The sequence below is a fragment of the Phragmites australis genome, chromosome 14, assembly GCF_958298935.1.
Source record: "Phragmites australis chromosome 14, lpPhrAust1.1, whole genome shotgun sequence".
Taxonomy (NCBI): Eukaryota; Viridiplantae; Streptophyta; class Magnoliopsida; order Poales; family Poaceae; genus Phragmites; species Phragmites australis.
In genome coordinates, this window is record NC_084934.1 from 4,456,677 (window position 1) to 4,468,909 (window position 12,233).

Below are 12,233 nucleotides of genomic sequence, written 5' to 3' on the forward strand. Positions count from 1 at the left end.
AACCTATTTTTAGCAAATTCTGAGATGCAACGAATGAAGGGCCAAAAACTTTTGTTCTAATGTATTTACTAAACCTAATAAATATTATGAAATCATTTTCGAGATATGTCTGCACATTTATTCTTATATTTTGTCCATAAAATATGTAAGTAGTCTCCTAGATAAAAATTTGGAAAATTTGACACCACGCATTTCATTTTTTTTTAACTGGGTTTTAAATTTCACTGTTTGTTAAAGAAATTTCCAGAGAGAGAGAGAGAGAGAGAGGGAATTGCTACAAAGCCCGCTGTTCCAAATGATAAAGCCCAAGGCCCAAGACTTAAGGCCCAGGGCCCAAGGCCCAAGGCCCAGTTGTGTGATCAAAGGGAAAGCCAACTTCTGTCACTCCCGCCGCGCGCGCTTGCCACTTCCTAATTAAAGCGATCCGCTCGAGGAAGCGGATCAGAGGGAGCAATGCATGCCACGATCTACTCACGATCTGGCGGCAAGAGACAGGAAGGCGCACGCAAGGTTCGCCGCCGGTACGCCGGGGATAAAATTGATCGCGCGCGCGAGCGATGGCATCGAGGTGCGGACCGTGGGGCGGCGGCGCGGGTATGGACGGCGGGAGTGGCCGCTACAGCGCCGCGACCGGCGCGCTCCTCCCATCGCTGGGCGCGCACAGCGGCCGCCGGCCCCGGCTCCGGCGGTTCATCGTCTCTCCCTACCACCCGCGGTACCGTCTCTGGGAGCACTCCCTGATCGCGCTCGTGGTCTACTCCGCGTGGGTGTCCCCCTTCGAGTTCGCCTTCGTGCAGGACCCCGCCGGCGCGCTCGCCGCCGCCGACAACGCCGTGAACGCCGCCTTCGCCGTCGACATCGCGCTCACCTTCTTCGTCGCCTACACGGACAGCAAGACGCACCTGCTCCAGGACGACCCCAGGAGGATCGCCTGGCGGTACGCCACCACCTGGCTTGCCCTCGACGTCGCCTCCACCGTCCCCACCGAGCTCTCCCGGCGCATCCTGCCGCCGCAGGCCAGGTCCTACAACTTCTTCGGCATGCTCCGCCTCTGGCGCCTCCACCGCGTCGGCGCCCTCTTTGCCCAGTACGTGCCGGCAACGACCATCCATCAATTCTGTCGTCTCTCCTGCTACAAAATATCGAAGCAGCTAACGTTCACACTCTTGGACCTTCCACTTGATCATTGCTTGATTTCTAGCTTGGAGAAGGACAGAAAGTTCAGCTACTTCTGGGTTCGATGCGCAAAGCTCATCTGCGTAAGTGACTCTCGACTCTGAACAAAATTGGTCAGGAGCTCTGGCGGTGATATTTCCTTGTGCAGGTGACGCTCTTTGCAGTGCACAGCGCGGGCTGCTTCTACTACCTGCTCGCCGACCGGTACCCGGACCCGGCGCACACGTGGCTGAGCACCGCCATGCCGGACTTCCACAGCGAGAGCCTCTGGAACCGGTACGTGGCGTCCATGTACTGGTCCATCACCACCCTCACCACCGTGGGGTACGGCGACATGCACGCCGTGAACACCCGGGAGATGGTGTTCACCACCTTCTACATGCTCTTCAACCTCGGCCTCACCGCCTACCTCATCGGCAACATGACCAACCTCGTCGTCCACGGCACCGGCCGCACCAGAAAATACGTACGCCCGTGATCACTCCATCGTGTCGATCTTGATGACGTCGAGATCGATTTCACTCTGACATCTTGGTCTGCGATCGATGAACTCGTATAAAGAGGGACACGATCAAGGCGGCGACGAGCTTCGCGCTGCGGCACCAGCTGCCGGCGCGGCTGCAGGAGCAGATGATCTCGCACCTGAGCCTCAAGTTCAGGACGGACTTGGAGGGGCTCCGGCAGCAGGAGACCCTGGACGCGCTGCCCAAGGCCATCCGGTCCAGCATCTCGCACCACCTCTTCTTCAGCCTCGTCCAGAACGTCTACCTCTTCCAGGGGGTCTCCAATGACCTCATCTTCCAGCTGGTAATAGTCAAAGCCATGGATGGTAATCTCATCCTCTAATTTTGAGTATTTTCCAATCTTGTTGCTCTGTTTGAGTGATTCACTATGAAGGTTTCTGAGATGAACGCCGAATACTTTGCGCCGAGGGAGGACGTCATACTGCAGAACGAGGCGCCGTCGGATTTCTACATTCTAGTCACTGGTAGTGTGGTAAAAAAAACACACATTCTTTCCATGATTCTCCAGTAATTAGAGGTTATGTAACAAACAATTAATTTACCCAGCACTAATGGTGACTGAACTAACAAAGATGTTTATACTGACATGTGCAACTGATGCATTTGCAGGAGTTGTTGGAGCTCCAAAACGGTGCAGAGCAGGCAAGTCCTCTCTGTTCTTTTCATTCCATAAGCCTTTCAAAGTTTCATTCCTCAGGCGAGTGTTTGCGCATTGCATCCAACAGTTAATATTACGATGTGATCTGCAGATGGCCGGGATGGCCAAGGCGGGCGACGTCGTCGGCGAGATCGGGGTCCTCTGCTACAGACCCCAGCTCTTCACGGCAAGAACACGGTCCCTGTGCCAGCTCCTGCGCATGGACCGGACCGCCTTCCTCAGGATCGTTCAGTCCAATGTTGGGGATGGCACCATCATCATCAACAACCTTATTCAGGTCAGTCAGTTCACCGCGATGATACTTCGACAAAGGAAATAAGAAGAAAAAAAGAATCACCTTGATTTCCAGGTTGTGCTGGGCAATTGCAAGCTGTGAAATAAAACTGCTGTGGTTCTGATGAGCTTGTGAATTTCCATAACATTGCATTTCTGCGTTGCAGTACCTTAAGGAGAAGAGAGACATCGGCGCGATCGCCGGTGTCGCGGAGGAGGTCGAGTACATGCTAGCTCGGGGTCAGCTGGAGCTCCCTGTCACGCTCTGCTATGCAGCGTCCAAAGGAGACGACTTTCTGATGCATCAGCTCCTAAAGCGTAGGGCTGACCCAAATGAGGCAGATAACTATGGGCATACAGCATTGGTATACATATGCTCATAAATTCTCACTAATCTGTTTTCGATAATGAAGGTTTTATTGACTTTCATCGTTATATCAAGATGATACAACCGTAAAAGAGCTCACTAATATGTTGATGTTTACTTAGTGTTCTAAACCAGAAACTTACTAGTTAAGTGCTCGATTTAACAGCATGTATCAGCTTCCATTGGGAGCGAGCAATGCGTCAAGGTTATGTTGGATCATGGCGCTGATCCTAATGCTAGAGGTATATATGGTGTTTAAATTTTTATTTGCAAAAGTTTAGGACCCATTTGTTAGTGTTTTAGATTCTTCTAAAAACGTTTTAACCCTAATTTCTCCTTGAAAATATTTTTTTAGTCAAAATCACTTTGTGCAATATTTTAGCTAGTTGGATGGTTTCTAATTCTTCAAAGATGACGACAGTTATAAGTGAAAAGAAAGTAATTTAGAAATAGAGGAAACCTGTTTTGCCTGTTTCTCCCTCGCCGTGTAAAAGGGAGAAATGTTTTCTAGTTTTGGATTCGAATTACTTACTAAAAGTACAATTTAATAGGGATTCCACTAAGTCTAGTAGAATCCGAATTATTTATTGCTGCCAAACGCACCCTTATTCTGATTAGATATAGCACTAACCGGGATTACCAAATCTTGTGTCCAATATGAACAGACACTCAAGGGAGGGTCCCCTTATGGGAGGCCTTGTCAAGGAGGCACCATGCGGCCGTGCAGCTGCTGGTGGACGCCGGTGCTGACCTATCCTCGGGCGACGCAGCGCTGTACACCCGCGCCGCCGTTGAGGGAGACGACGCCGCGCTCCTCGAGGACATCGCACGCCACGGCGGGGACGTGGCGGCGGTGGCGTGCTGGGACGACGGCACCACAGCGCTCCACCGCGCCGTCCTTCTGGGGAACGTTGGGATGGTCAAGGTCCTGCTCGAGCACGGCGCCGACGCAGACAGAGAGGACGGCGGCGGCCGGACACCGAGGGCCATGGCCGATCAGCTCGGCCACCGCGACATACGGCTCTTGTTCAGATCGCACCAAGACGTGCAGAGTCCGATGCAGCAAGGCTCGTCGATGGATCATCTCAGGGTGGCAGCTCCAGTGATCAGGTTTCAGAGCGCGCCCGCGGCGAGGATCCCGCACCGCGACAGCATCGACTCGTCGCCGCCGTCGTCGAGGCACAGCACTCCCCTGCGGATGGCCAGCTTCCGTAACTCCCTCTTCGGCGTCATCTCGTCGTCCCATGCGAACCAGCACGGCAAAGGCGTCAGCGGAAGCCTGCTCTTCGGCGGCGGCCACGGAGGGAGAGAAAGCTCGTCAGGCCGCCAAAGCGAGGAAGCTGGTGTTCATGCCGGAGACGATGAGGCAGCTCGTGGAGCTCGGAGGGAGTCGGTTCGGGTTCTCGCCGACGAGGGCAGTGACGACGGAAGGCGCCGAGGTCGACAAATCGAGGCTCGTCAGTGACGGCGATCACCTGCTCCATGTCACCGATCAGTGGGTGCCTGACACCCACATCGCGCGAGTGACACGACGAAGGAAGATGTTCTGACCGACCGATTGAGATCCTACGAAAATATCTGATTTCAACCGACAAAAGAATAGCAACCCTCTTATTTTGTAATGAGTTAGTACGTACTATATAAAATAGGGCGATGCTATATGTGAGGTGCATGTTTTTACGCGTTATTTTTTTCAGTTGATTATTTTTGGCCGTTGGATCTCCATCGGATGTCCAGCCTTTCTTCTATCTCCCGACAGGTACACGTTCATCTTCTTCCTACCCTGTTTTACTTCCTTTCTCCTGCGCTCGCCGCCGTCCCGCCTGCCTCCTCCCATCTCCGGTGATGTTCCCACCACCGGATCTGCTCTAGGATAAGGTTATTGCAGATGCATTTTATAATCCGTCTGCTATATCGCCTTAGTTATGACCTGTTCGGCTGGTCCTCAAGTACCGATTGCGTACAGTGGTCGCCGCCGCCTCCTCATGGCGAGTGCAGCACCATAGGCTTACCGGTGTGCACCGCTTCAGAGCAACGCCTGGATGCGACCGCCGTCTTGTACTTGCTCGGTGCGGGTGAGCACAGCGGCAGTAGAGGTTCATCCCCCGACGAAGCAAAGATGTTTGATGAAATGCTGAAGTGTCCTGCTCCTGGATGAGTTATCTTTCCTTGACTCAGTCACTGCAGGTTTCCATTATATACAGATGCTTATCTGCAGCTTTATAATTGATACATCAATTTGCTTCTCTGAAATTTTTAGTGGACTGCCCGCGCAAAAGTTTAATTACATAATTGAACCGCATCTGACAGACTGCTCTTAATTTTGCATCAATAAGCTATGGACAAATTTGTGTTGAGATACTTTTCAATATATTTGTCCACATCTACAAAAGTTGTAAAGATCATCAACTGAAGTAGCGTACCTGTCAAATGACTTAAGAAAAAAGTTAATGAATTATTGGCAGAAAAGATCATCGAGATAAGCATATAGGGAACAATGATAATAAGTGCCATAAAATCTAAATGTACCGATTGACATAAAAATGATCGAGTTTTCTTTTATTCTGCGCAGTTGTGAGATTTTCAGTCTCCGTTTTTCTTATAAACTAAATCAATTCTCTTCTTTAAAAAAATCGGTAATGTTCTAGCTGTCCTTTCAAAAAAAAAGATAGAAAAATAATCACAATAGGTAGCATCTCCTTCGATAAGAATGATTTTAGAGTTGTCTCCTTAAGTTACTCATGTAGGGTTTGTTTGCGGTGGTTGCGTTGTGCTGTGGAATCTAGTAAGCTAGAGGAATATTTGTTATTCATAATGTGATTTTTGTTATTACATATCTAAAAAGATGACTCCAACTAATAACTACACTTAAAAATAGAATTAAATAAGCATTTTTTTAAAAAAAACACCGCAATGCCAAATGGAGCTAGAAGTGGAAGCGATACCACATCATGTGTTCGTTGGAATGCCCGTGTGAGATCTGGTTAGTATTTACTCAATTTTCATTTGTATTCTACTAATATGCATGCGGTGCCTTCAGTTGAAAGTTCTTTTCAGTTCAGAACTAGACAAGAAAGTCCACCACTGCTAGTGTTACTCTATGCCGCGCTCACAGAATGGATCTATTTGCAAATTCCTTATTTGCCATAAAAAATACTTCCTCTTCTCTATGTGCCACTCAATTTTTTAAACTTCTTCATTGCCATCGTCATTGCCATAGATTTTATCTTTGTTCCTTTGTCAAATTCACTGTTCACCAATTCACTGTTTACCAGTCATGTTTCTTCAAAAATCAGTGTTTTTCTGTTTCTGTAAAAATCCTAGAACTTTTTTACATATTCCATAATCTATATGCAACCTATTGTAATTGGATTCACCCAAAATAACATGTGTAGAATTTAAACTAAAATTCTCTTAAAAATACTTTATAAATTCTAACAATTGTTAGGACCTGAAATAAAATTCCAAAAATCTGGAAAAATTCACTAATATTATTATTATGTGATGGACTAATTTCTAAAATTATTTTTAGCCCTATTTTATATGGTGAAAAATGAGTTTCTTTGTAATGGTGCATTTATATGCAGCGTGATAGAATAGATAAAAATAGAGTATTACAAATGAAATAACTTTTTTACCATATAACCTAGGGCTAAAAATAATTTTAGAAATTAGTCCATAACATAATAATATTATTCGTGAATTTTTCCAATTTTTTTGATTTTATTTGAGGCCCCAACAATTGTTAGAAGTTATAGTTTTTGGAGAATTTTAGTTTTTAATTCTACATAAGCTTTTTTTGGTGAATCTAATTAAAATGGTTTGTCCATAGATTATGGAACACGTATAAAAAATTCTAGAATTTTTAGAGAAACAAAAAACTACTGATTTTTAGATAAACGGAATCAGCAACAGTGAATTCGACATATGATTGAACAAAAATATGAATGGAATGACAAGAAAGGAACGAAAGATAAAATCGATGGGAATGAAGAAAGTTCGAAATTTTGAGTGGCACAGAGAGAATAGGAATTTTTTTATGGCAAATAAGGAATTTGCCCATCTAAATAACAATGATTTTGTAGTGAGTACATGATATGCGATCTAAATTTAACTTCAAATAATGACCTTTTGTGATTTGGAGCTAGTACATGGTGTTTTTAATTGCGAGGGTAAAACGTGCAGGCTGCTGAGTGTCTAACATCTGTCAAAATATTTTGCAAAATTGAGAACCAGGCTTGGGTGGTTAGTGAAAGTAGTTGTATACTCCACCCATTTAGGATGTTTTCTCCTTGTATGTCTCACTAAGATGTATTTTTTTTAAGATGTATTTCTTTTTATGGTAGGTGATGTACTCGTCGACAACGAGACGTATATGATGATTTTGTCAATCTTTAAACTTTGTATCCCCGGTCTTTAATAGACGTTGTATGAGTGTGTGTGATTATCAAGGTTCACGTTACCGACTGGAGCTCGGGGTTTCCCCCTGAACCCCCCTTCCCACCCTCTAGAGGCGGAGGATGAGTGCCTGATGAACCTGCGGCAAGGGAAGATCATCCCGGAAAGGTTACCAAGCTCCGGTGGTAACCGAAATCTCGTGGTAACCGCGGTTACCGGTCAAAAATTCAAAAAAAACCGGAGAAAATTCATTCGGCAAAATTTGAATTTTTGCGAAAAAATCGTGTTTTTGCCCTCTTGGTAACCGCTCGGTTTTGGTCGGTTACCGAGCGGTTTGGTCGGTTACCGAGCGATTTTCTCGCATTTTTGATTTGGTCGGTTACGGAGCGGTTTGGGTCGGTAATCGCTCGGTTTTCTCGATTTATCGAGCGGTTTTTATCGAATTTCAGCGCAGTTCAACAAAAAACCTAAAAAAGGGCTCAATCTTGTAAAATCAATAACTAATTCATCTGAGCTTCAAATCAAGTGAAACAAATTTTTTTGGCTTCCTTGTAACATGATCTACATGATAAAAGTATTTATACTCATAAAAAAGTTCAAAATTTTCTGTGAGAAATTTTATTTGTTAAACCAAGTTAAATGCATAGTTTACTCTTTGCTAATCCAAAAATCATGAAACTAATTTTGTTAGTCTTCTTACATGATCCTATATCTTTTAAAAATACATGAACTCATGAATTAGTTATTGTAACATGCATGATTGTGTAAATATGTTGCGACTAGATTAATTCATAACTGACCCATCACACCTCAAAAATTAGTGAAACCACTTTCATTAGCTTATTTATACTATGATTTACGTAGAAAAAATAATAGTAGACATAAAAAAGTTAATTACAGTGTTGTTTCTTAACATATTCACTTTATGCTTGTGAACTTTGTAAAAATCATAGAGAATTTAATAAAACTCTAAATAAAGTGAAATCAATTTTAAAGATTCTCTTAAAATACGTTTTATACAAGAAAAATATGTGTTTGCATGTTACACTTTTCCTTAACATGAGTTAATAACTGAGCCGCACGTTTCAATTTTTTCATTTTTTTCAAATTTTCTCCCTATAGAATATGATGCAAACAATATTATTTTTGAAATTTTTTTTCACAGAAGGTCTTAGAATTGTGTCTAGTTTTTTTAAGATTGTTTTTGAATTTTTTTTATTTTTTTGAATTTTTCGAATTCAAATTTTGGTTACCGTTCGGTTTCTGAAACCGGACCGAACCAAGAAGGTCAGTAACCGTGATTTTTGGGCAGTTACCGACGGTTTTTTAACCCTGGTGATTATATTGCAATAGAAAAAAGAAGGAAGAACTAACACTGAGAGTTAGGTGCAATACCCATGCCACGCAGATGGTCAAAAGTCAATGTTCTAGAAAAACGACAACATATCTTTTCCCTTGTGCGTAGAGGAAATCAATAAGGAAATAATTTGGTGACAGACCCTTCCTACCTGAGCTGAACCGTCTCAATTGTGCAGCACTTCGACAGGAACATATAAAGATTAGTTACGGTAGTTATGCTACCGTGACCAACTTCTGATCAACCAACATAACACCTCACAACCAAATTCTATTCTTACGCATCCAATCCAATTCCATAACCTTCTCTCACTATATAAACACGAGCACATCTGCAACGGATTCTCACATCACCCAAAGCTTTTCCCTCCAAAACAAAACAAGAGAGAGAGAGAGAGAGAGAGAGAGAGAGAGAGAGAGAGAGAGAGAGAGAGAGAGAGAGAGAGAGAGAGAGAGAGAGAGAGAGAGAGAGACGACGACGACGCGTGACAGGCTGACAAGCGAGATGGCCCGCCTGATCGTCATCAAGCTGCTCGCCTTGGCCTTGGCCGTGATGGCGCTGGCCGCGCCGGCGTCGGGGCAGGGCGCGGCGGTGTCGTGCACGGCGTCGCTGATCACCAGCTTCACCCCGTGCTTCAACTTCCTCACCAACAGCACCAACGGGACGCCGACGGCCGACTGCTGCAAGTCCCTCGCGGCGCTGGTGAATGCGAGCACCGACTGCGCGTGCCTCATCCTCACCGGGAACGTGCCGCTCGGCGTGCCCATCAACCGGACGCTCGCCGTCACTCTGCCCAAGGCGTGCAACTCCATGTCCGTCCCGCTCCAGTGCCGAGGTACGTGCGTTGATCAACACCGCGACCAATTCCCTGCACTGCAAATTCAAGCATCTGACGGTCGAGGTGACGGCATGCTAATCCATCTGGTGGTCCATCTGCAGACACGTCGTCTCAGATCCCTGCTCCAGGCCCTGTCACAGATGCGCCCTCCTCGTCCCCGCTGCGTAAGAACCTTGCCGAAACTTGTGTAAGCTGTGACTGACGCTTTTATTTTGCTCAAGTTTTACTGACGATCACCGTGATTCTGTTCAAACTCGCAGCGCCAGCGACGCCGGCAACGCCGGAGACCGAAGCGCCTGCGCCGCCGGTGGAGCCCACCGCGACGCCGCCAGTCAGCCAGGGGCAGACGAGGCCGACGGTGGTGCCCAGCTCCGGCTGGAGAGAGAGCTCTCGCGTCTCCGCGACGGCTGCGTTCGTGCTGCTCCTCGCAGCTGGGGGAGCGCTGGTGTGATTGCATTCATCGCGTTGGTCAGCTGAGCAAGCGATGAGCAAGCAGAGTGGTACACAGATTATATTGTATTAGTATTTGTTTGCAAGTCATTTGGGGCATTGAATTCGCATTCTTTCAGGTTGAATTATGTAACGATACAGTTATAGTGAATAGTTATATGTTTCATTTCATTCAATAGCAACTGTGCTAGTCTTAGGCCCCGTTTAGTTGCAAGAAACGTTTCAGATTCTCTGGTGATTCTCTAGAATTCCTGCCAAACACATCAAAATGTGAAACGTTTCACCTTGAATCACCTGAAATGTTTCTCATTTTTAACACTACGAGGAGAATCATCCAAAATGGTGTTTCACCCATTTCGAGAATCACTCAGGTCATTTTTCTTCAAGAATCCGAATCCAGAATTCCTGCCAAACGTTTTCAGAAAATTGAGGGTGATTCATCGTAGAAACGCTTCTAAGGAGAATCTGAAACTGAAACGTTTCTGAGAGAATCTGGAGCCCTACCAAACGAGCCCGTAATCTCTGCAGGTTGGATCGAGGAAAACTATGTGCTAGAATCATGAGGTCATCAGCTGCGGAAAATACAATTATGCATATCTCTACAATAATTATGTTATCTAATTTATGATTTTTTTTTCATCTATCCTTCCAATATAAATCTTAACGTAAATAAATAGTTCTGATAAACCATATATCTATATACGCTAGTGGAAATTTCGTATTCTACTTCATAGGACCCCAGTGATAGTATATATAATGGCTCCTCCCGTGAGTCTCTGACTAGGTTTCTAAGGTTAATTTTTTTTTTTGAGTCACGTACAAAGTTTCGCTCTGATGAAAGTGCACATGTAATACATTTACCATGGAAATCCTTTGTTATTTTTGAAATTTTAAATGAAATTTGACAGAAAATGATAGTAGAAAAATGAATTAAACCAAATTTGGTCCAAAATTTGACAAAATTGTTTGAACCACATATCAGATACCGGTAGGATTTGCCTTACCGGAGTTTGCCGATATGACCGACAAATTCCCAGACCATAACCTTCAACTGGCATGCAGATTATTCCAAACATTGTATGTGAGGAACGGTCTAAATTGTATTTTAATTAATTATTAAGACGATCATTTGTTTAATTACGATCATGATAATTAATCAAAATATTATTACGATAGTCTTGACATATGTTTTGTACCCAAGATCGGAACACATATCTTTCTAACATATAGCACCATAACAAAGTTTAAAAAAGAACAAGTAATTAAATTATTGCAAGTTTTTAAGTATTAAACAAATTACAACAATTTACATCAAAAGAAAGCTAGAAGGATAAAGAACCGATCAAATCCTAACCAAAACTAGAAACTACGCAATGAAAGATTAATATCTGTGCACCAACAAATCTAGGTGAAGTTATACACCCTTAGGCTCTACCCAAAAGTCTCGTCACATAATTAGTTTACACTACTCATTCCTACCACCTATATCAGCGGGTGTGAAGTAGCCAAACACGGGTTCCTCCTTACCAGTAGAACCTCAAAGAGCATCGTGAGTAAGAAGATACTCACAAGACTTAATCTATAATAAGTACATATAATAACTCGACTCCTAGAATTATGTATTAAGTCATTAACAAGAAGTAGGCCACATGGTTAAGTAAATTTATGTGCGTAAGCAACCTAGATTTCTATGTGTGAGCATATATAATTAACTCAAGGCACATCTACCTTGCAACATCAATATGCACATAGTTGTAAAAGGATACATCTCATATAATCAATAACCCTCAACAACCAAACCCGACCTACCATACCAATCAACCCAAATCCGAAAAGTCTACCACCGATGCGGATTGACAGAAGCATGCTCATAACTGATAGCGGTAATTCAAGTTATTTTTACACCCTACAGAGGGTACAACTTTACCCACACGACCCGGTCCATCCTCATAGCCCCCGAGATAACCTTTCTCATACCCAGAACTACCCACTTGCATATGCACCTATGGCTTCGGGGTTATCGCGAGCGTGTCCCGGACACCTTTGGCTCCCCGTCACCTTACTTTTCCTTTATTTTTCTTACGCGTCATAGGGTCACAAGGCAAGCGTCAGCACAACGTATGATACTTAGTTCATTCGTCTATTATCTGAATATGTGGTTGTATGAAAAGTTTTAAAGTCAACGGCACCAA

General features: G+C 44.5%; 2 protein-coding genes across 2 annotated transcripts; both read left to right on the top strand.

Annotated features, from left to right (window-relative positions):
- Positions 1-557: 557 nt before the first annotated feature.
- Positions 558-4,548, top strand: LOC133891279 (potassium channel AKT3-like). Its single transcript, XM_062331988.1, is given in 11 exon segments — positions 558-1,087; positions 1,202-1,259; positions 1,325-1,642; positions 1,738-1,983; positions 2,074-2,172; positions 2,310-2,342; positions 2,450-2,635; positions 2,799-2,996; positions 3,165-3,240; positions 3,664-4,309; positions 4,311-4,548. Coding segments are annotated over 11 exon segments (2,628 nt in total).
- Positions 4,549-9,100: 4,552 nt separating this feature from the next.
- Positions 9,101-10,212, top strand: LOC133891025 (non-specific lipid transfer protein GPI-anchored 20-like). Its single transcript, XM_062331714.1, has 3 exons — positions 9,101-9,588; positions 9,693-9,755; positions 9,852-10,212. The coding sequence occupies exons 1-3, from the start codon at positions 9,258-9,260 to the stop codon at positions 10,040-10,042; spliced, it is 585 nt and encodes a 194-aa protein (XP_062187698.1). The 5' UTR covers positions 9,101-9,257; the 3' UTR covers positions 10,043-10,212.
- Positions 10,213-12,233: the final 2,021 nt, after the last annotated feature.

What these genes read in the sequence shown, in the direction of transcription:
- LOC133891025 (XM_062331714.1), top strand. Translation starts at nt 9,258, where the DNA reads ATGGCCCGCCTGATCGTCATCAAGCTGCTCGCCTTGGCCTTGGCCGTG. An exon ending in CGTCCCGCTCCAGTGCCGAG is followed by an intron (nt 9,589 to 9,692) that starts GTACGTGCGTTG and finishes GTCCATCTGCAG; the next exon opens with ACACGTCGTCTCAGATCCCT. An exon ending in GCCCTCCTCGTCCCCGCTGC is followed by an intron (nt 9,756 to 9,851) that starts GTAAGAACCTTG and finishes TCAAACTCGCAG; the next exon opens with CGCCAGCGACGCCGGCAACG.